At 43.7% G+C, this 23191-nt stretch overlaps 1 protein-coding gene across 5 annotated transcripts in view; it reads right to left on the reverse strand.

The window, feature by feature from the left end:
• Window positions 1-6269, reverse strand: part of LOC115191709 (CXXC-type zinc finger protein 4) — a 28911-nt gene extending 22642 nt beyond the window's left edge. Inside the window, exons 1-3 of one of the 5 annotated variants that reach the window (XM_029749556.1) lie at window positions 6149-6269; window positions 4938-5064; window positions 1957-2952 (exon numbers count right to left, since the gene is read on the reverse strand). In XM_029749556.1, coding sequence (XP_029605416.1) covers window positions 1957-2820 — 864 coding nt within the window. In that variant the 5' untranslated portion in view covers window positions 2821-2952; window positions 4938-5064; window positions 6149-6269. Of the gene's footprint in view, window positions 1-1956; window positions 2953-4338; window positions 4462-4937; window positions 5263-6148 lie in introns of those variants that run through there. The other 4 variants (XM_029749558.1, XM_029749557.1, XM_029749555.1 and 1 more) reach the window with 4 other exon arrangements.
• Window positions 6270-23191: the final 16922 nt, after the last annotated feature.

Raw genomic sequence — 23191 nt, forward strand, 5'->3', positions numbered from 1 at the left:
CTGAATCCAACATTTGAGGTAAACAATAAACTAAACTTCCATAGTGTACCTTTAACACAGAAACCATTAACTCACAACCCTTCAGACGGATCTAGAAGACAGTTCAGGACAGTATCATTACTAATTCCATGATAACATTCAGTCTGAAGCATGGAACCAGCAAATACTCTCACTTTCATATACACAGTCTGTTGGAACCAAACAGAATCCTGAACAAATAGGTGGTATGATGAGTAAATAATAAAAAGATGTCCTGGGCCATTACTTCACTAGATCCACAACATGCCTCCATCTGCATATTCACGCAGATCCTGTGCATTATTTAGGAGTTATGAATCAATGTTTCCATTCTTTTTGATAAGGTAGGCAAGAAACATCAAGGGAAGCAATCCAGCAATAAGAAAACAGTCTAACAAGGAGCAACATGCTTTCTTTAAGCCGTCTCCTCCCCTTCATCTACACTGATTTGAAGTGGATTTAACAAGTGACATCAATAAGGGATTATAGCTTTTCACCTGGTCAGCCTACGTCATGGAAAGAGCAGGTGTTCCTAATGTTTTGTACACTCAGTGTACGTCTGTATCTCCAAAGGAACAACAAGCTTTCAACACATTCATAACTACGACCAAGTTCTGAAAAATGTACAGGGGGAAAAGTAAACAATGACTATTAAACGTTGAAGAGAGACGTACTGTTACAGTAAGTTATTCAACATTAGACAAAGTCATATTATATTACGACCCTTTTTTAAAAACTCAGCTCTACCTGCCACTTAACTATTGAACCAATCCCTGGGCCACGCTGGCCTACTGCGCCATAGTGTATTGTGGTGGTGTACCACAATAGAAACCTGTGTTGTGTCAGAAGAAGTCAGAACCATGAACACAATCTTACATTTTACAACTATCTGTATTCCACCACAGTCCTTTAGAAACAAAATGTCAGGCGCCAAATAAATCAATTAAAATACAGCAATTAAAAAACAAAAAACAGCCCTGCCCTCTGAATGTAGAGGGCACTGAAACTAAATGCTCTCGCTAGCTGTCAATTATGTTTGTCCATTTTCTCTCCTTCCTTCCTTGGTCTAAAACCCCCAAAAAACACCCATACTAGTTTTTCCAGCACTATCCCATTACAGTAAGTGCATCACCCAAAAAACTTCCAGACATCTTTGCATCACAATTGCTTTCTAGGGCCCACCATTACTGTATTCAAGTATGTGCAAAGTATCAACCCCTAAAAGATTGATCCACATTCAGTCATAATGGCCTCAAATAGAATAGAAAATGATTTCACCTAAAAAACCCGCTATCCTCAATCAATCCCTATAGGATCAGGCAAACAGAATGTGTCTGGGTGGATTTTATTTCATTACACCCCTCCCTCCGTATTAAACTAGGGGAGTGTTATGAGACGGACGCCATCAGCGGGCCCTGCCATCACTCTCACGGTGGTCGGCCCTGGTGCTTTGTGGGTAATCGATTTTCGCCGTCCAGAGACGGTCTCCGTAATTGGTTAAAATGACCGGGGTGCAGAGAGGGATGACTCTCTCACCCCCTCTCTCACTCTCTCTGCTGAAAACCATTTCCCAGCTCTGGCTTGGAGCCGAGCCAAGCCCGGGGTTGTTCGGATGCGTTCCAGCCCCAGCCTGACTGGCAGCAATTACGGGGTGTCTGAGCCAAGCTCAGCTTGCGCTCCACACAAACACCCCTAATTACTGCCAATTAGGCTAGGCGGGTAGGCAGATTGGAGAAGCCGGGGGGATGTTCAGGCATGGGTGGGCATGGAAACTATTTTCAAGGGCTTAGAAAACGTGACTGGATGAAAAGGTTAATACTTTGGAGTGCGGGGAGGGAGGGAGGACGGTGAAGGAGGGGAGAGAAGGATAATAACAAAAGAAAGGAAAAGGGGGAGGGAGTGAAAGCCCCTCCTGGTTTCCTGGTTCTATTTTCTCACCTCCAGCGATGAGCCGGGTTTCTTTTTCAGCTCCTCACATTTCCTGAACTTGCAGATCTGGTGGCCCGTCTTACGGTTCCGACAACTGCTGCACACGCCGCAGTTGATTAGCCGCCGGCAGGGCGCGCACACCCCGCACCGCTTCCTTTTCTTCTTCGCCGGGTTCCCGCCGGACGCCGAGGAATTATTCTGTGGGCAGTCTGCCAGATTGGCAATTTGAAACGCACTGTCTGTAACGGCTGCCGAGGCTGCGGGGGAGTGAAGGGCTGTCATGACGATGACCCCGGGAGGTAATGAGATGCCCCCTAAAGCCGGAATGGCGGAAAAAGTTCCGACACGTTCCTGGAGATTCATTATCTCTGCTTCGCCGGCGCCGCATTTCAGCTTGTTCATGCATTCTCCCGCTAAAGGTCTGCAGTGTTCGGGGGATAAGGTAGAGAGGAAATTATTATTTGCCATTTGCTGTAGCGTTTCTGGCGGCACGCCATGCTTCCCCGGCCTCTGGGAGTCATTCCTGTGCATGCTGGTCCTATTAGGGTTTATTGTCGCCGATTTCCTCCCCCAGAGCATGGCGTTATCGCAGTTCCACGGGGACATGCCTATCCGGGCACTGGGGAAAATGGGTGTCGTGATGCGGGCGATCTTGGACGTCTGGCCGAACGCGCCGTTGGTTTTGTAAAAGTTTGCGAAAGAGCGGTACCGTTCCATCTCTGCGTTATAATCCAAAAGCTGGCTTAATCCACCATCCTGGAGGTTCTGCAAGTTCTGCAGGTTCTGCAGGTTCTGAAGGTTATCCTTTTGTAAGAGAGAAACGTCTGCGTTCTGTCCGTTCTCAATGCAGAGAGCATTGTTTATATTAGACATGGCTGGAGGACGGTTGAGCAGGGTTCACTGGGGAAGAGTCCGGGGTCGCCGTCAACTGTGGCCTTGGTCAAACTAGAAGCTGCTGGTTACCACCAACAATATGTTACCATCCTGCTTCTGTCTCCTCCAGCACTAGAACACAAAGAACAAACAATTACAGATACAACAGGAAAACAACATCCTCAGCCTAATCAATTTCCATTCTCTCTCCAAGTTTTTCCATGAGATAAAAGCTGATAAAAGACGTTTGACCAATCAGCTGGCATGTCGTTCATTTTCTTCTTTCGGACTATTTTATAATGAAACACATCTCAAACTATTGTGAGCAGATCCTTATCTGGTGACAATAGTATAATAGCTGTGACATACCAACATGTCATAACAGGATACAGGAATTAGCATGCTCAAGAGGACAGCACTAGCTTCGTGTCAGAAGAGACTTAAGAGATTTTTTTAAGACGGTTGTCAAAAGGATTCCTGGATATATTTAAATAAGTCTCATCAATTATGTATGTGATGGTATATTCTGGCAAAGGACAAACAAATACATACGGATGGGATATAAATGACACCAGTCACTTAAATAATATAAGCACAATATTCAGCCAAAAAGTATCATCCATGCTCACTGAAACTAACTACTCTGGAACGTCAACACAAAACCAACCTGACATTATCCCGATGCTCTACAGTCTCCAAAACACTATGCACGTTGAACACCTCACGAGGGACAACATTGTATATTATTTTCACCAACACTGATGTTCTTCTAAAGCGATAAGGTCTCTTCCATGTAAACCCACTCCCGTGTAAACCCACTCCCGTGTAAACCCACTCCCGTTCGCTCTCGTAATAGCACCTGGTATTCATTCATGGATCCCGGGTTCTATTACAATGACAGCGGAGAGAGACCACCACTGGTGAATTTCAATCCAACCCACGAAGCCACAGACAGACCTCCACAGACAGACCTCCACAGACAACCGTAGTGTCAAGTGCCTTAGGGGGGGAGACTCCCTCTCCTTTCCCCTAGTCTGTCTGGAATTGGTTTCCACTGATAAAAGCCCCATTAGACACTTCTCCCCCCCCCCTCCATTAACTTTTGCAGGCTCTTTCATTCTTTGTTTAATTGCCAAAGCCAATCCATTGCGGGTAAACACTAAAGGATTTTGAGTCACTTCCATGGTACAACCCAACAGCTAGCTCCCAAAACGAATGACAAATATCCACACAGGAACAGTGGAACCCCAGAGAGAGAACATATTGGGTGTCCTTAAAGCACAGCCAGAATAGTAAAGCACATGCCCACTCTCAATACAACTGCCCTGCAAGCAGTAATTCTGCTCACATCTCCTCTACCACAAGATGAAATTCCTGAATGATGAAATCCATGCCAAATAATGGATTAACCCTTTTTGTTTTATTAATATTCAACTTGAGGACAAAATAGATAATTCTTCTAAAATCACAATATTAAACAAATGTAATAGTAACTGTTTGAATACAATGACAGCCTACCTGATAATATGAAGCAAATATTATCCATACAAATGCATAATATTGATATAGATAGTAGGTGGAAACGAAAAACATGCCATGGTGTGCCATCCCAACAGCACCCCACCGCCACCAGTAAACAAAACCGTCCATGCCTCAATGATCGGTCCGGCTCGCAGTCATTATTACTTAATCAATTCACCCCAGGAGCAAAATACGCAGCCCAAAGGCAATCAAGTCACGGCTATCGATTCTCAGCCTGTAAACAAACTTTAGAAAGACAGAAATGTTCGATACTTAGAGAAAGAGAGGGAGGGCGAGAGAGGGAGACAGAGAGAGGACCACAGTAGTGTACGTCCGATGACGACTGACGAGCCCTTGTGTGGCTGCTGTGGCTTCCATTAATTATCGCTAGTCTGGTCTGTCGGAGACCAAAGGTCATGCAGAAACAATCCACAGAGGGCTCTGGACAGCACAAATAAACCGTTACAATCAATCCGACAGCGCCTGGATCACTTTACCGCCAGCTTTAGCCGACATAAATCGGGGGGTCTGAGAAAAGCATGAGAAATATCATAAGACGCTGCCTGTACTGGGTAAAATGGAAGAGCTTCACCTACCTACCAGGTTCCTGGCGAGAAGAGATTCCAGACGCCTAGCAGTCTGCTGCCAACACAGAGCGGCACATTACCGCAAGGCGCGATGGAGATAAAAATAACGCGAGGATGTGGGAAGAGCACAGCCACACTGAAAAAGAGCGCTCAAAACAAAAGGAGCATTTTTAGACTTATTTTCCTGGCATGAGAAAAAAGTAGAAAAAATAGCAAACTTAAAGCGATAGCCTATCGAGCTTTTAGAATAAAAAAAAAACCGGTTTATTATTATAAAACCACGGCGCTGTAGGGGGGGAAATAACCGTGCGTTGTAGGTGTTTCCTCTCCTTGGTCCGAGGTGTATTGTGTGTGGCTGCCTACTGTTAGCTCCGTGCTGTCTCCTGTCGCTGTGTGTGGCTGATTGGTGCTGAGGTGAGGACGCTAGGATGTGGACACCTACTGATCATTGGTTAGAAATGACTATAGAAACACTAGGCGCACTCGGGAGGGGGCTGGCTTAGGGCCAATGACTGTGGCTTAGGGCGCTCTGCCGGGAAATAACTGGGAAGCTGCGTCTTAACCTTTTGTCGTTCCCTTTCTCTCCTCTTCTATTTCATTCGGACACGCGAAGCGTTTAGAGGGTTGTCATTTACAGTATGCGTCTTTTAATAGGGATTTGCGCTTCGCGTGAGGGAAATCTTGTCAAATTAATTGGAATTGAGCGGTCCAGTGATGAAGATAAAATGCCTCCTATCAGGGTGGTTTTTTTTCTCCCCTCTGGGTTAGAACGACTGCCATAATTACGAAGACCTGCGCGTGCCACCACGGGGATTCATCACGATTAGGCTGTAAATCCCTCCCGATGGCCACAAACGCACGGCTCCCGCGTAGAAACACATGCATGCACGGCACATTTATTCTATGTGCCCATGTGAGATGCACTCCATTCACAATATTATGGAATATCATTCCTCGCTAATGCACGTGAAATATGGTAATGCAATGAATAATGAAATTATGGCGCCAATCAATTACCGAGCCAATCATTCACCAACACAAATTAGGCCTATAGATGTGCAATTGGTGGTGTAGGCTAGCCTGAAATGATTAAACATCCCTCAAACTCAAGATAATTAATTTCATGAATAGACTACGTGAAAAGTGCCAACACAATACGATTTCAATAGATCTGGGCTATTTGTCCAAATAAAGTTGATCCCAATCTGACCGAAATGTACCTTTTAAATATCATTTGTGACAAAGCTGTCAGATCACTTGTCAACTTAAAATGTCTTGAAAATAAACTTAAATAAGTAGCCTATTTTAAAACGGCAAACTTTAAAAATTGCATGCGGCTAAAACGATGGCTCTCCCAAACAGACAGCAACACACACCCCTGATTACAAATGACAGGCACCTGTGTGGCAATGAGCCACTGCCACAAATCAGCCAAGACAATGAGCGGAGCAACTAACAGAACGTCTGGCGCTATCTGCCACATTCACAACAACTGGGAACTCGAAAAATACGAGGTCAAATCATAACGTCCGTGATCTTCAGGTTGGAAAGTCGGAGCTCTAGAAAGAGGCTCGAGTTCCGGTGTTGGAATTCCGAGTTGGATGACCATTCAAATCAATTTTCCCCAGTCTGAGCACATTGTTTTCCGGAGTTCCCAGAGATAACTGATTATGGAGAATGATTGAATGGGTAAATTACGTACATAATTGTATACACATATGCTTCATAAATCTATAGTTTAAAAAGTAAAACACGTTTAAATACTCTAAAATATGAATTTATTCCATTGTGAAGTACTCCCCTTCACAGTTATACACTATATATACAAATGTTTGTGGACACCCCTTCAAATGAGTGGATTCAGCTATTTCAGCCACACCAGTTCTTCACATTTCTGCCCTGCTAGAGCTGCCCGATCAACTGTAAGTGCTATTATTGTGAAGTGGAAACTTCTAAGCGCGTCAACGGCTCAGCCGTGAAGTGGTAGGCCACACAAGCTCCGAGAACGGGACCGCCAAGTGCTGAAGTTCATAGCTCGTAAATATCGTCTGTCCTCGGTTGCAACACTCAACACCGAGTTCTAAACTGCCTCTGGAAGCAACATCATCACAAGAACTGTTCATCGGGAGCTTCATGAAATGGGTTTCCATGACCGAGCAGCCACACACAAGCCTAAGATCACCATGCGCAATCCCAAGCATCGGCTGGAGTGGTGTAAAGCTCGCCACCATTGGATCTGGGTTTGGCAATGCCAGGAGAACGCTACCTGCCCCAATGCATAATGCCAACTGTAAAGTTTGGTGGAGGAGGAATAATGGTCTCGGGCTGTTTTTCATGTTTTTCACTAAGGCCCCTTAGTTCCAGTGAAGGGAAATCTTAACGCCAAAGCATACAATGGCATTCTAGACGACTATGTGCTTCCAACTTTGTGGCAAGAGTTTGGGGAAGGCCCTTTCCTGTTTCGGCATGATAGTGCCCCCATGCACAAAGCGAGGTCCATACAGAAATGGTTTGTCAAGATTGGTGTGGAAGAACTTGACTGGCCTGCAGAGCCCTGACCTCAAATACCATCAAACACCTTTGGGAGGAATTGGAATGCTGACTGCGAGCCAAGCCTAATTGCCCAACATAAGTGCCTGACCTCACTAATGATCTTGTGGCTGAATGGAAGCAAGTTGCTGCAGCAATGTTGGAACATCTAGAAAGCCTTCACAGAAGAGTGGAGGCTGTTATAAGCAAAGGGAGACCAACTCCATATAAATGGCCATGATTTTGGAATGAGATGTTCAATGAGCAGGTGTCCATATTGGGGCTCCCGAGTGGCGCAGCTGTCTAAGGCACTGCATTTCAGTGCTTGAGGCGTCACTACAGACACCCTGGTTCGATTCCAGGCTGTATCACAACCGGCTGTGATTGGGAGTCCCATACGGTGGCGCACAATTGTCCCAGCATCATCCGGGTTTGTCCGGTGTAGGCCGTCCTTGTAAATATGAATTTGTTCTTAACTGACCTGCCTAGTTTAAATAAAGGTTAAAACAAATAAAAATATATATACTTTTGGTCAAGTAGTGTACCTAAAATGGTCAAATACATTGGCCCATATTAATGAAATGTCTCAGAGGAGGAGCGCTGATCTAAGATCAGTTTTCCCTTTTAGATCATAATGAATACGATTGTATGGACAGGGTGGATCTGATCCGAGATCCGCACCCCTGAATAAGTTGTCTACCTGAGCCAGTGGGATGCCAGTGTGGCTTCTTCTATAAAAGGTGACGGATACTAATGGTTTGCCATCATTTTAATTTATAGTGTTGGCACTCGCCAGTGTAAGGGACAAGCCAAATCGACAACATTGTATTGATGGCAGTGTAGCCGTTGCCTTTAGCCTATACAGAAAACCATGCAACCTATACTCAAAAGAATCTTTAGATGATACATACATTAATATTGCCAAGTCATGCATCCTACTATGAGCTTACATTTTGCAGAGACCCCCCCCCCATGAACTATTACTAATAGAAACAACAGCAGTCCTTGTCATTGGACACAGTGAAACCATGTGGTGGTTAGCTATAACTCCTCAACATTACTCGTATGTTCTTATTTCTGCCTCGAATTAGGGCTGGATTCAATCCATATTGCCGAAGTATCGCGGAAGATAAGAGGTCAAATTAAAAGGTCATTTCCAATTGAGCCGACATACGCAGCGTTTACTGTGAGCGAATTGAGTCTCCGCGACCGCGGGAACGTTGCCATTTAATTGTCAATCGCACTATAAAGCGGATCTTCAGTGCTACGGATTGAATAGAGCCCTTAGTCCTTTGGGAGTGTTTCTTGGTTAACCCTTCTATTGCATGTAAACCATCAGTATCAGCCGCTGCACATTTACACATCACATCTGTGTCTACGTAGCCTAACCATCAACGACTGAAAACCATTTAATCTTACCAGCGTCCACACCTCCCTGGGGAAATCTGCCTAGGTGGTCCTAACCTCTGTCGAGCTAAGCCACACAGGGCATTAGGAAGCAGGGTCTCGACTGGGGCGGCTGGGTCTCTAGGCTAGTTGTGGGAGGAATGGGCCTCACGTGGCAGGCCTTTGTTCCTGGCCGTGTGCCCCAGAACACCCCCCCCCCCCCACCACACACACACCCACACACACCCTCCTCCTCCTCTGGATTTTAAGTGAACTCCAAGGAGTAATTAATAATGGCGATGCCAGATTTAAGTGTCGCCACGGGCGGCTGGGCTAGGCGGCCTGGGCGTGTGGAGGTGGGACACGGGCGGCTGGGCCAGGCGGCTGGGCGTATGGAGGTGGGACACGGGCGGCTGGGCCAGGCGGCTGGGCGTGTGGAGGTGGGACACGGGTGGCTGGGCCAGGCGGTCTGGGCGTGTGGAGGTGGGACACGGGCGGCTGGGCCAGGTGGCTGGGCGTGTGGAGGTGGGACACGGGAGGCTGGGCCAGGTGGCTGGGCGTGTGGAGGTGGGACACGGGAGGCTGGGCCAGGTGGCTGGGCGTGTGGAGGTGGGACACGGGCGGCTGGGCCAGGCGGCTGGGCGTGTGGAGGTGGGACACGGGTGGCTGGGCCAGGTGGCTGGGCGTGTGGAGGTGGGACACGGGCGGCTGGGCCAGGTGGCTGGGCGTGTGGAGGTGGGACACGGGCGGCTGGGCCAGGCGGCTGGGCGTGTGGAGGTGGGACACGGGAGGCTGGGCCAGGTGGCTGGGCGTGTGGAGGTGGGACACGGGTGGCTGGGCCAGGTGGCCTGTGCGTGTGGACGTGGGACACGGGCGGCTGGGCCAGGTGGCTGGGCGTGTGGAGGTGGGACATGGTCGGTTTGGCCATGCGGGCTGGGAGTGTGTGTGTGTGTGTGTGTGTGTGTGTGTGTGTGTGTGTGTGTGTGTGTGTGTGTGTGTGTGTGTGTGTGTGTGTGTGTGTGTGTGTGTGTGTGTGTGTGTGTGTGTGTGTGTGTGAGAGAGCATAATCTTTCTTGTTCTCCAAGTCCTCACATCTGTTGTCAGAGCCTCTTTAAATGAATGAAATTAGTGAGTATATAAATGGCAATTCAACAAAATCATCAAACTATGGATATAAATTACACTCCAGGTTAAACAATACATGTGAAATGATTCCTAATATTGGTTAATGAATTCTATAAAAATAGAATGGCACAGTCTTATCATTGGAGCTGTTTCTCAATGGAATGATGAAAAAAAGAGATGGAAAGGGGGAAGAGGAGGAGGAGCAACGTTATAGTGCTATTCATCCTGGAGGGGCATCTGATGAGCTCATCCAGTTTGCCTGTTATGGAGACTAGCATCCCCCTGAGCCCCCTAGAGCATGAGGAGAGAGAGGTAGAGCGGGCGAGCGAGAGAGAGACAGAGGTAGAGCGAGAGAGAAAGGGGGAGAGATAGAAAGGGGAAAAAGAAAGAAAGAGGGGTGAGAGAGAAAGAGGGATGAGACAGAGAAAGTGTAGAGTAAAAACAGAGTGATAGAGAGAATGTGAGAGAGAAAGAGAGAATGTGTGTGAGAGAGAGAGAGAGAGTGATTGACTGCAGGCAGGGAAGGGAATAAACAGTGTGAGGAGATTACTGCACGGCAGTAGCGTCGGCAGTGATGCGCCTCCTCAGCACGCCAGCGACCTTGGCTGGTGTTTATTTAGAAAGCTGCCTCATTTCCCCCTCCCCTCTGAGGTAATGTATGGGGCTGTCTCACCTCACGCACATTATCCCTCCATCTGTGGCAACATGATGCAGATCACCTGTATTCACCCTGAGTATCTCTCTCTGATATACTGGGGTGCACAAGCACGAGTGCGTGCACACACACACACCGGTCTACCATTTCCCGGCTTAATTGGAGTGTGTAGAGCACCCTTAATTATCTAACATGCAGCTTTGCTGACAGTGACACCGTGACCTGACCAACTATGACTCCTGGCACGTAGGCTGTGTCTCAATCCATAAGCAGCATGTTAAGATACCTTGGAAATGGGACTTTAGAAGGGCTATTTTAACTGCCTCAAAAGACAACGTCCTTGTGTATTGAGACACAGCTGTAGTCTGCATGGAAACGATGACTCCATCTAACCTCAAGGCAGCCAGTGGTTGGAAAGTACGTTGTTGGAGGGCTAGTGTGTGAACAAGAACAAAACATTACCAGCCACACAGATGTAAACAATAGGACAATGCAACAATGATGAGCTTCCTTAGACGCCAGAAGGTGATTAACCTGACCAAAGATAACAAACAGGAAGCTTATTGAGGTAGAAAGGGTTAGATGTGTTTGTATGAAGAAGGGTGAGAAGAGTCCAGACCAATGCCAGGTTTGGAAACTACACGGCACATTACACAGCGGGCAGAATTTGGCATGAGACGTCATAATGACGTCATGATCGGGTTCAAAGCTGGTTTTGGGATTGTAAAGACATAAACCACATTACAACCAGGTGAAGACTTCCTATTTCTTGATGATGTCACAAAGACACCGTTGAAAGTCATATTTGAGTTGTTATCTGGTCATACAATCAGTGAAATATGAATCTAAAAACGTCCTTTTACAACCAGTATACAACCTGACCATGATTTAACATTCACAAGAGATGTCGTAATTCCAGTTTTACCCGTTGAGTAGGTGCTTCCTCTGTGTAGATTAGATTTTTGGACAATATCTGTTGCGTGCTTACTGTCATCTGATCTGATCCAAATATCACTAAACTAGTATTACGCAACAGTTTACCTGTCTCCTTTACTAACATCAGTGTATTAAAATGTCATCATTCTTGGAGTTGAGCTATCATTTTTACCTAATCATTTTCTTACAAGTGCCAGCTGTTGGCATTTGGCATTGTATAGACATCCACCTCAAACCAAGACGCTCTCTCAAACAACAACGTCTGACTTCATTAAACAAGGGTCAGTGCTATCCGGGTTCCTTGGGACGTCCCTACCCTAAACCCTTACCCTAAACATAACCCTTACCTTTCCATTTAACATTTCAACTTCAATGGGGTAGGGACGTCCCAAGGATCCCGGCTAGCACGGACCATTAAATAAGTGACTGCCACGTGTAACGGCCAAAGTGTCCCTCTTTGCAATAGAACAGGGGCGTAATCATTAGTCCGAAACATTTTGCAATGGAAATGAGAGTTTCTATTTGACAAATTCCTCTAGGTCCCTCCCCGTTTCGTTCCATTTGGTTCTGTTTGGTTCCTAGTGAACACACCGCAGGAGAATGGGAGAGTGCTCTCGCTTTGCCTCCGTGCCAATATCAGCAAACACGTCGTGCTCATCTGAGGAAGCAGGTGCGAAAGCAACCTTGGCAAACACAAAGACTTAGGAGACGCGATGCTAAGCCAACCAGTCACACTCAGAATGTGGCTCAGGAGGACAAAGCTTCAAATGTGTATATTTTACACACCTTCTGCTCTCAGGAAGTCTTTACACACAGTGCTTTTGCTCTTAGAAGGTATTTTCTTACTATCCACCACTATGTTATGTTTCACATCCGTACAGAACCGTCTTTCTGTGCTCTGTCAGAGCTGTGGAGTGATAGAGAGGCTGTGGTGTAGTGTAATGTCTGATGATTTAACCTGAAGGTCTGCTATAGGTAGTTTAAGACAGGAAAGGCACTACCTGAACACTGGCCTATCTGTAAAGGGAAATAAATGTTCAGTGAAAAGAGAAAAGAGCAGGTCATCTCCTTCTGTCCCAAAACTGGCAATGATTTGAACCTGAACTTAGGTAAAAAGACAGTACTGTCAACACATTTGACGTACATCTGTGTCTGTCCCTCATTTTATGTCATAGAGATGGACAGGCTGGCAATATTCCATCATGCTGTCCCTCTAGACGGCAGGTCAACGGTGTCTTCCATAAAATGGAGAAAACAGATCATCATAAAAAGCCTGCCAGCTAGATCAGGAAGAGGTTCAAAGACAAGGTTGGAAATGTACACATAAAACGTCATGAGTGCTCTACAGGCTGCAGGAGCCGAGCCACAAACATTCTGGATCAGCTGAAAAATGTAGCACACGAACACACACACTTTCACAAACACGTGCACACCTGCAAGCATGAACACACGTGCATACCTGCACACCCAAACACACACACACGCACAAATACAACAAATCATCATCTTACATCAACATCAAGCAACATGAACACAACTTTTGATTCCTCTCCATCAGAACGTCCAACCATAACAAGCTTCTATTTATCTGACTGGATCCCTGCATTGAAGTCTCGGACAGACAAAGTCGACAATGGCAGACTCAGTGTAAATCGGTACCGAGCACAATGGTGAGAGAAAAGAAAATCGATGTAATAGAGGAAAACAGTCTAAAAGCACCGCTCCTACAATGAGTGGGCTCCGAGAGACGCAGTTTACTGCCACCGCTGTAACCTGCATAGCATGTCTGAGCAGCAGTGTTCTCTGAGATGCAGTTTAACTCTGCACGTTGTCAGCTTCCGTTTTATTTGGATTCGGATGCATCTGGGAGTTTGAGGTTGGAGACTTTGATATTGTCCCATGTTTTACTTAGGAAGTGAATGCAAGTAGGCCTACACACCAGAGCACAGCCAGACATCATTTCCTCATGGTTTGTGGTTGTTGGAGAATCCCATGTAGAACTAGAGAGGACAGTGTTGAAATGATTTAAATGAGAACAATGTCTTATCAGTTTTTTTTCGCACTAATTGTTGGATGGAGTTTGTAGCAAAAGTGTAGAAGCCTAGTCTAATTGTAAAAACACCAGTGTGTGTGTGTGTGTGTGTGTGTGTGTGTGTGTGTGTATTGGGGTTTTTGGCCCGGGGCTAGCAGTAAAGAACAACATCAAACAGGTAGCTATCAACAGTGAATAAGTAATAATCTCCACGCATCAAAAAGTTAAAAAAACACAAGCTAAGTAGAAACATCTCAACTAGGCCAGCTGGGTGGGAACTGCACCTCTGGCTCCGAGGTGTCAGTCAGTCCGTCTGCATTGGTGAGAGTTGATGATACACACACACACACACACACACACACACACACACACCGCCCTGTCATAGTACATGCACACACACTTCTCCCCTCAAAATCATGGATGGATGAAGCATCTCTGAAGCAGACATGTCGGCAGCCCAGCCCATAAAACAAACATGGGCAAAATGGAGGAGAGACTTGCTTGCTGCTCACGCTCACTGCCGCATGTCACAGTTCTCTAATGAGAGGGCCTCCCTTTCCCCTCTTTAGAGAGCGCCGAGCGAGGTGCGAGGCGAAGCGGGAATTAATTGTGAGGGGCGATGCTGGCAAGCGAGGAGTAGATCATTACCACACGCCTCCTACCGGAGCGCCGCGGGCAGAGCGCACAATTCCCATGATTCTACAGGAGGGATAGGATAGGGGGAGAGACGGGGGAGGAAGGGAAAGAGAGAAAGACACGGTCCCGTGTGGCTTAGTTGGTAGAGCATGGTGTTTGCAACGCCAGGGTTGTGGGTTTGATTCCCACGGGGGACCAGTACGGGAAAAAAAAGAAAAAAAAAATGTATGAAATGTATGCATTCACTACTGTAAGTTGCTCTGGATAAGAGTGTCTGCTAAATGAATAAAATGTAAATGTAATGTAGAAATATACTGAACAAAAATTTAAAAGCAACACGCAACAATTTGAAAGATTTTTCTGACTTTCAATTCATATAAGGAAATCAGTCAATTGAAATAAATAAATTAGGCCCTAATCTATGGATTTCACATGACTGGAAATACAGATAGGCATCTGTTGGTCACAGATACCTTTAAGAAAAGGTAGGGGCGTGGATCAGAGAACCAGTCAGTATCCGGTGTGACCACCATTTGCCTCATGCACCGCGACACATCTCCTTCACATAGAGTTGATCAGGCTGTTGATTGTGGCCCGTGGAATGTTGTCCCACTCCTCTTCAACAGCTGTGTGAAGTTGCTGGATATTTTGGCCGGAATTGGAACACGCTGTCGTACACGTCAATCAAGAGCATCTCAAACATGCTCAATGGGTGACATGCAGACCATTTTCAGCTTTGTGTAGAGATCCTTGCGACATGTGGCCGTGCATTATCATGCTGAAACATGAGGTGATGGCAGCGGATGAATGGCATGACAATGGGCCTCAGGATCTTCGTCACAGTATCTCTGTGCATTCAAATTACCATCAATAAGATGCAATTATGTTGGTTGTCCATAGCTTAAGCTTGTCCATACCATAACCCCATCGCAACCACGGGGCACTCTGTTCACAACGTTAACAATCAGCAAACCGCTTGCCCACACAATACCATACACGCTGTCTGATATCTGTCCAGTACAGTTGAAACCGGGATTCATCCGTGAAGAGCACACTTCTCCAGCGTGCCAGTGGCCATCGAAGGTGAGCATTTGCCCACTGAAGTCGGTTACAACGCCGAACTGCAGTCAGGTCAAGACCCTGGTGAGGACGACAAAAACGCAGATGAGCTTCCCTGAGACGTTTCTGACAGTTTGTTTTGTATAGAAATTATTTGGATGTGCAAACCCACAGTTTCATCAGCTGTCCGAGTGGCAGGTCTCAGACAATCCCACAGGTGAAGAAGCCGGATGTGGAGGTCCTGGGCTGGTGTGGTTACACGTGGTCTGTGGTTGTGAGGCCGGTTGGACGTACTGACACATTCTCTAAAACAGCTTATGGTAGAGATATTAAAATTAAATTCTCTGGCAACAGCTCTCATGGACATTCATTCAGTCAGCATGCCAATTGCACACCCCCTCAAAACATCTGTGGCATTGTGTTGTGGGACAAAACTGCACATTTTAGAATGGCCTTTTATTGTATTGTCCCCAGCACAAGGTGCACTTTTGTAATGATCATGCTGTTTAGTCAGCTTCTTGATATACAACACATGTCAGGTGGATGAGTTATCTTGGCAAGGGAGTAATGTTCACTAACAGGCATTTAAACATATTTGTGTACATCACTTGAGAGAAATACGCTTTTTATGTTGCATATGGAACATTTCTGCGATCTTTTATTTAATCTCATGAAACATGGGACCAACACTTTACCTGTTGCATTTATATTTTTGTTCAGTGTAGGTAGAGAGAGCAAGACGAGGAGGTAAGCTCTCTCCTCTATGTGCGGGGAAATTAATGCTATACTTCTTCTGATGAAATGGAGATAGAAGTTAAACCACACTCCCCTTCCCCTAGAGCTACAGTATTAGACATGAGGACACCCTGTCATTATACCCTCCTTTGGACATGGAGAGAAGGTCCTAGAGCTACAGTATTAGACATGAGGACACCCTGTCATTATACCCTCCTTTGGACATGGAGAGAAGGTCCTAGAGCTACAGTATTAGACATGAGGACACCTTGTCATTATACTCTCCTTTGGACATGGAGAGAAGGTCCTAGAGCTACAGTATTAGACTTGAGGACACCCTGTCATTATACTCTCCTTTGGACATGGAGAGAAGGTCCTAGAGCTACAGTATAAGACATTAGGACACCCTGTCATTATACTGTCCTTTGGACATGGAGAGAAGGTCCTAGAGCTACAGTATAAGACATTAGGACACCCTGTCATTATACTGTCCTTTGGACATGGAGAGAAGGTCCGAGAGCTACACTATAAGACATTAGGACACCCTGTCATTATACCCTCCTTTGGACATGGAGAGAAGGTCCTAGAGCTACAGTATAAGACATTAGGACACCCTGTCATTATACTCTCCTTTGGACATGGAGAGAAGGTCCTAGAGCTACAGTATTACACATGAGGACACCCTGTCATTATACCCTCCTTTGGATATGGAGAGAAGGTCCTAGAGCTACAGTATTAGACATGAGGACACCCTGTCATTATACTCTCCTTTGGACATGGAGAGAAGGTCCTAGAGCTACAGTATTAGACATGAGGACACCCTGTCATTATACACTCCTTTGGACATGGAGAGAAGGTCCTGGTGGTCGTGTATTAGTGGTTCTGGGCTGCTTATGAAACTACAGGAACAGACTATTAGATGACGGTGGATATGAGGCTGGATATTGGATTTGAACACTGTAATGGAGATGTAATACGCTATTAAGGAACACACACGCACACATTTTTCCTGCGTGGTTGAGTTTCATGGACGACCCTTAAAAATCCTCTCGGTACGTGACATCAGGTTGAATACATTGGACACATTGCCCTCTGGTGGCGTTTTGACACATTACTAATACCTACACAACAGGATTAGGGAGCAGTTCCTATTCCTTTAATTGCAAAAAACACTCAGCTCTATTCCCATGCAAGGGAAATGCAATTGACTAATGCAGTATGTTGTTACTAGTGTAAAACCAGTGTTATTACATACAGCATGTTGTTACTAGTGTAATACCAGTGTTATTACATACAGCATGTTGTTACTAGTGTAATACCAGTGTTATTACATACAGCATGTTGTTACTAGTGTAAAACCAGTGTTATTACATACAGCATGTTGTTACTAGTGTAAAACCAGTGTTACTACATACAGCATGTTGTTACTAGTGTAATACCAGTGTTACTACATACAGCATGTTGTTACTAGTGTACTACCAGTGTTATTACATACAGCATGTTGTTACTAGTGTAATACCAGTGTTATTACATACAGCATGTTGTTACTAGTGTAATACCAGTGTTATTACATACAGCATGTTGTTACTAGTGTAAAACCAGTGTTACTACATACAGCATGTTGTTACTAGTGTAATACCAGTGTTACTACATACAGCATGTTGTTACTAGTGTACTACCAGTGTTATTACATACAGCATGTTGTTACTAGTGTAATACCAGTGTTATTACATACAGCATGTTGTTACTAGTGTAATACCAGTGTTATTACATACAGTATGTTGTTACTAGTGTAATACCAGTGTTACTACATACAGTATGTTGTTACTAGTGTAATACCAGTGTTACTACATACAGCATGTTGTTACTAGTGTACTACCAGTGTTATTACATACAGCATGTTATTACTAGTGTACTACCAGTGTTACTACATACAGCATGTTGTTACTAGTGTAATACCAGTGTTACTACATACAGCATGGTGTTACTAGTGTAAAACCAGTGTTACTACATACAGCATGGTGTTACTAGTGTAATACCAGTGTTATTACATACAGCATGTTGTTACTAGTGTAAAACCAGTGTTACTACATACAGCATGTTATTACTAGTGTACTACCAGTGTTACTACATACAGCATGTTGTTACTAGTGTAATACCAGTGTTACTACATACAGCATGTTGTTACTAGTGTAATACCAGTGTTACTACATACAGCATGGTGTTACTAGTGTAATACCAGTGTTATTACATACAGTATGTTGTTACTAGTGTAATACCAGTGTTATTACATACAGCATGTTGTTACTAGTGTAATACCAGTGTTATTACATACAGCATGTTGTTACTAGTGTAATACCAGTGTTACTACATACAGCATGTTGTTACTAGTGTAATACCAGTGTTACTACATACATCATGTTGTTACTAGTGTAATACCAGTGTTACTACATACAGCATGTTGTTACTAGTGTACTACCAGTGTTACTACATACAGCATGTTGTTACTAGAGTAATACCAGTGTTATTACATACAGTATGTTGTTACTAGTGTAATACCAGTGTTATTACATACAGCATGTTGTTACTAGTGTAATACCAGTGTTACTACATACAGCATGTTGTTACTAGTGTAATACCAGTGTTACTACATACAGCATGCTGTTACTAGTGTAATACCAGTGTTACTACATACAGCATGTTGTTACTAGTGTAATACCAGTGTTATTACATACAGCATGTTGTTACTAGTGTAATACCAGTGTTATTACATAGAGCATGTTGTTACTAGTGTACTACCAGTGTTACTACATACAGCATGTTGTTACTAGTGTAATACCAGTGTAACTACATACAGCATGTTGTTACTAGTGTAATACCAGTGTTACTACATACAGCATGTTGTTACTACTGTAATACCAGTGTTACTACATACAGCATGTTGTTACTAGTGTAATACCAGTGTTACTACATACAGCATGTTGTTACTAGTGTAATACCAGTGTTATTACATACAGCATGTTGTTACTAGTGTAATACCAGTGTTACTACATACAGCATGTTGTTACTAGTGTAATACCAGTGTTATTACATACAGTATGTTGTTACTAGTGTAATACCAGTGTTACTACATACAGCATGTTGTTACTAGTGTAATACCAGTGTTACTACATACAGCATGTTGTTACTAGTGTAATACCAGTGTTACTACATACAGCATGTTGTTACTAGTGTAATACCAGTGTTATTACATACAGCATGTTGTTACTAGTGTAATACCAGTGTTACTACATACAGCATGTTGTTACTAGTGTAATACCAGTGTTATTACATACAGCATGTTGTTACTAGTGTAATACCAGTGTTATTACATACAGCATGTTGTTACTAGTGTAAAACCAGTTTTACTACATACAGCATGTTGTTACTAGTGTAATACCAGTGTAACTACATACAGCATGTTGTTACTAGTGTAATACCAGTGTTATTACATACAGCATGTTGTTACTAGTGTAATACCAGTGTTACTACATACAGCATGTTGTTACTAGTGTAATACCAGTGTTACTACATACAGCATGTTGTTACTAGTGTAATACCAGTGTTATTACATACAGCATGTTGTTACTAGTGTAATACCAGTGTTATTACATACAGCATGTTGTTACTAGTGTAATACCAGTGTTATTACATACAGCATGTTGTTACTAGTGTAATACCAGTGTTACTACATACAGCATGTTGTTGCTAGTGTAATACCAGTGTTACTACATACAGCATGTTGTTACTAGTGTAATACCAGTGTTATTACATACAGTATGTTGTTACTAGTGTAATACCAGTGTTACTACATACAGCATGTTGTTACTAGTGTAATACCAGTGTTATTACATACAGCATGTTGTTACTAGTGTAATACCAGTGTTACTATATACAGCATGTTGTTACTAGTGTAATACCAGTGTTACTACATACAGCATGTTGTTACTAGTGTAATACCAGTGTTACTACATACAGCATGTTGTTACTAGTGTAATACCAGTGTTACTATATACAGCATGTTGTTACTAGTGTAATACCAGTGTTATTACATACAGCATGTTGTTACTAGTGTAATACCAGTGTTACTACATACAGCATGTTGTTACTAGTGTAATACCAGTGTTACTATATACAGCATGTTGTTACTAGTGTAATACCAGTGTTATTACATACAGCATGTTGTTACTAGTGTACTACCACTCTTACTACTTGTAAGTATGAGATCAATTTCTTGTAAAGTGGTGCTGATTTTCTAGATATAAAATAAAGTGTAAAGTCTAATGTGATACATGCCCGGTGGTGACTTGTGTATTATAGCAAATGAATAATATGACATTTAATAATGTACATGATATAATCCTTACACTATACGGTAGTGTAATGAACTTCCCACAGTAATTCATTTCATACAGAGGACATAGTGTTTCACACAGTATAAACACAAACTCACTTCAGGTGGACATTTGGCGAAGGTAGAAATGTTGCCATTATAAATTGAAAGTTTGTTCCATGTCCATCCAACGCACCTGCTGTTATTAGCAACAAATGCAATTAAAATTTTAATTGGGACCTATCTGTTACTGCAAACACATGACTCAGCAAAGACCAAACTCAGACATATGGCTACTAAATGTAATTCCTAAAATAATAACTGTTAACACTTTATTTCATGTAATATTTGAGCGTTACAACATATTTCATATAATTTCCCCCTTCTTAATACGAACCCCAGGTACATTAGTTGAGCATTAAACAAAAGAAAAAAGAAAAGATAAGAAGGAGAAAAAATTATGGATGAGAGCCACACCTCTTTGATGGTGGGTTTAATGGCCCCATTCAGTGCTTTGCCTTTCTCAGGACTCTGCCAATTAGAGCTTCTAATGAGACTGGTGCTGTTAGACCCCAGGGGAGGGTAGCAGGTCCAGGCCCATCACATTTGCACATGAAATCACTTAGGCCATGTCTCACTGAATAAAATATCCTTATGTTCGAGATCTGTCTCTCTCTTGGTTGGTCTCGCTCTCTCTTTCCGGTTGATATCTCTCTCTCTCTATCTCTCTCTGTCTCTCTCTCAAACTTGCTCTGTCTTTCCCTCAGTCTCTCTCTCTCTCTCTCTCTCAGTATCTTTCTCTCTCTCTTGTAAAAAAGCCCAACATTAGATGGGTGATTTGTTCGTTAAGCCAGTCAGTGACAGGGTTCACGTCACATGCCCTTGCCTCCCTCGGCATAAAGACATTAAGCTAAAACATTACCTCTTTGCCCACAATCTCGTTCTGTGTTTTGAGCTCTCAGATGCATTCACTGAGTCAGGAAGTAAACAATCAACATGTATGCTCTTGTATTATTTTATAATTGTATTAATATTTCAAAATTTTGAGACTTCTCATGTCACATATTCATGTTGTGTGGTTAAAGTCAGTGTATTAGGCATTGCCATATCGTGAATGTCTGCGAACACAAATCATCATTATTTACACTACCGGTCAAAAGTTTTAGAACACCTACTCATTCAAGGGTTTTTCTTTATGTTAACTATTTTCTACATTGCAGAATAATAGGGAAGACATCAAAACTATGAAATAACACGTATGGAATCATGTAGAAAACAAAAAGGTGTTAAACAAAGCAAAATATATTTTATATTTGAGATTCTTCAAATAGCCACCCTTTGCCTTGATGACATCTTTGCATACTCTTGGCATTCTCTCAACCAGCTTCATGAGGTAGTCACCTGGCATGCGTATCAATTAACAGGTGTGCCTTCTTTGAAGAATCTCAATTATAAAATATATTTTGATTTATTTAAAACTTTTTGGGTTACTACATGATTCCATATGTGTTATTTCATAGTTTGGATGTCTTCACTATTATTCTACAATGTAGAAAATAGTCAAAATAAAGAAAAACTCTTGAATGAGTAGGTGTTCTAAAACGTTTGACCGGTAGTGTATGTAAATGATAATTTGTGTGTTTGAGGATGAATGAGGGGAGGTGGAGGTTGCATGAGTGAGTGTGTGTATGTGCCTAAATCACGCCTAACCACGTACCATTCTCCCCTGCGGTGCACACACACCTGAAATTGATCATCAACTACTTTTCTCACAACATGCAGCCGTCGTGAGCAGCGGGAGCAAGGTCACATCCAAGGTCACACCACCATCAGCGCTGGGGTTTGGAGAGGGCTGTTGACATCAACACTCAGCTTCCTGTAGCTACACACACTGAATCACCAACCAACACACTTCTTCACCTCCTAAAGTGGCCTGTCACCTTAATTACTTAAAGCTTCAATCTGGGATTAGAAAAATGGCAGACATGCCAAAACGACATGATCAGAATCCCAGATAGTACCTTTAACGCTGTACACGTCTATCCCGGTTCTGATTAATCCTAGCCTTAAACTAGATCACCTGGTTTAACAAGGCTAGCAGAAGTCTGCTCTGATAGCTCATATCTATCCTCTAGTCTCCAAGATGATTCCAATAGGGGGTGGGGTGAAGGTTGTGCCCTTCTTGCTTCTGCCTGACAGGGTTAAGTGCTGTGGCCCATGTTGGTTCAGCAGTCAGTTCGGGGGGGGGGGACGTGTTGACTGGTGAAAACAACATGCCTTGGAGCGTGTGTCGTGTGTGTCATGCTGGGCCAGGCCTGTATCAGGTGACGGGATGATTTCATGTCAGTGCTATCTGGAAAGACTGCCTCAGCTGTCACACACACGCTCGCTAGTGGTGCAACGGATCACAAAACTCACGGTTCGGATCACGGTTTTGCGTCACGGATCGGATCATTTTTCGGATCAGCAAAAAAAAATGGAGACAAATTGTAACGCCCTGGCCATAGAGAGGGGTTTTTGTTCTTTATTTTGGTTAGGCCAGGGTGTTACATTGGGTGGGCGTTCTATGTTCTTTTTTCTAGGTTGGTTTGTTTCGTTGATTTGTGTGGCTTCCAATCAGGCACAGCTGTAGTTTGTTGTTGCTGATTGGGAGTCACACATAAGTAGCCTGTTTTTCCTTTGGGTTTTGTGGGTGATTGTTTTCTGTTTTGTTCATTTGGGACCAGACAGGACTGTTTGCTGTCATTGCTATCGAGTGTTTTGTTTGTAGTGGTTCATTTTTATTAAATATTTAAAAT

This window comes from Salmo trutta, chromosome 4 (genome assembly GCF_901001165.1).
Source record: "Salmo trutta chromosome 4, fSalTru1.1, whole genome shotgun sequence".
Classification (NCBI taxonomy): domain Eukaryota; kingdom Metazoa; phylum Chordata; class Actinopteri; order Salmoniformes; family Salmonidae; genus Salmo; species Salmo trutta.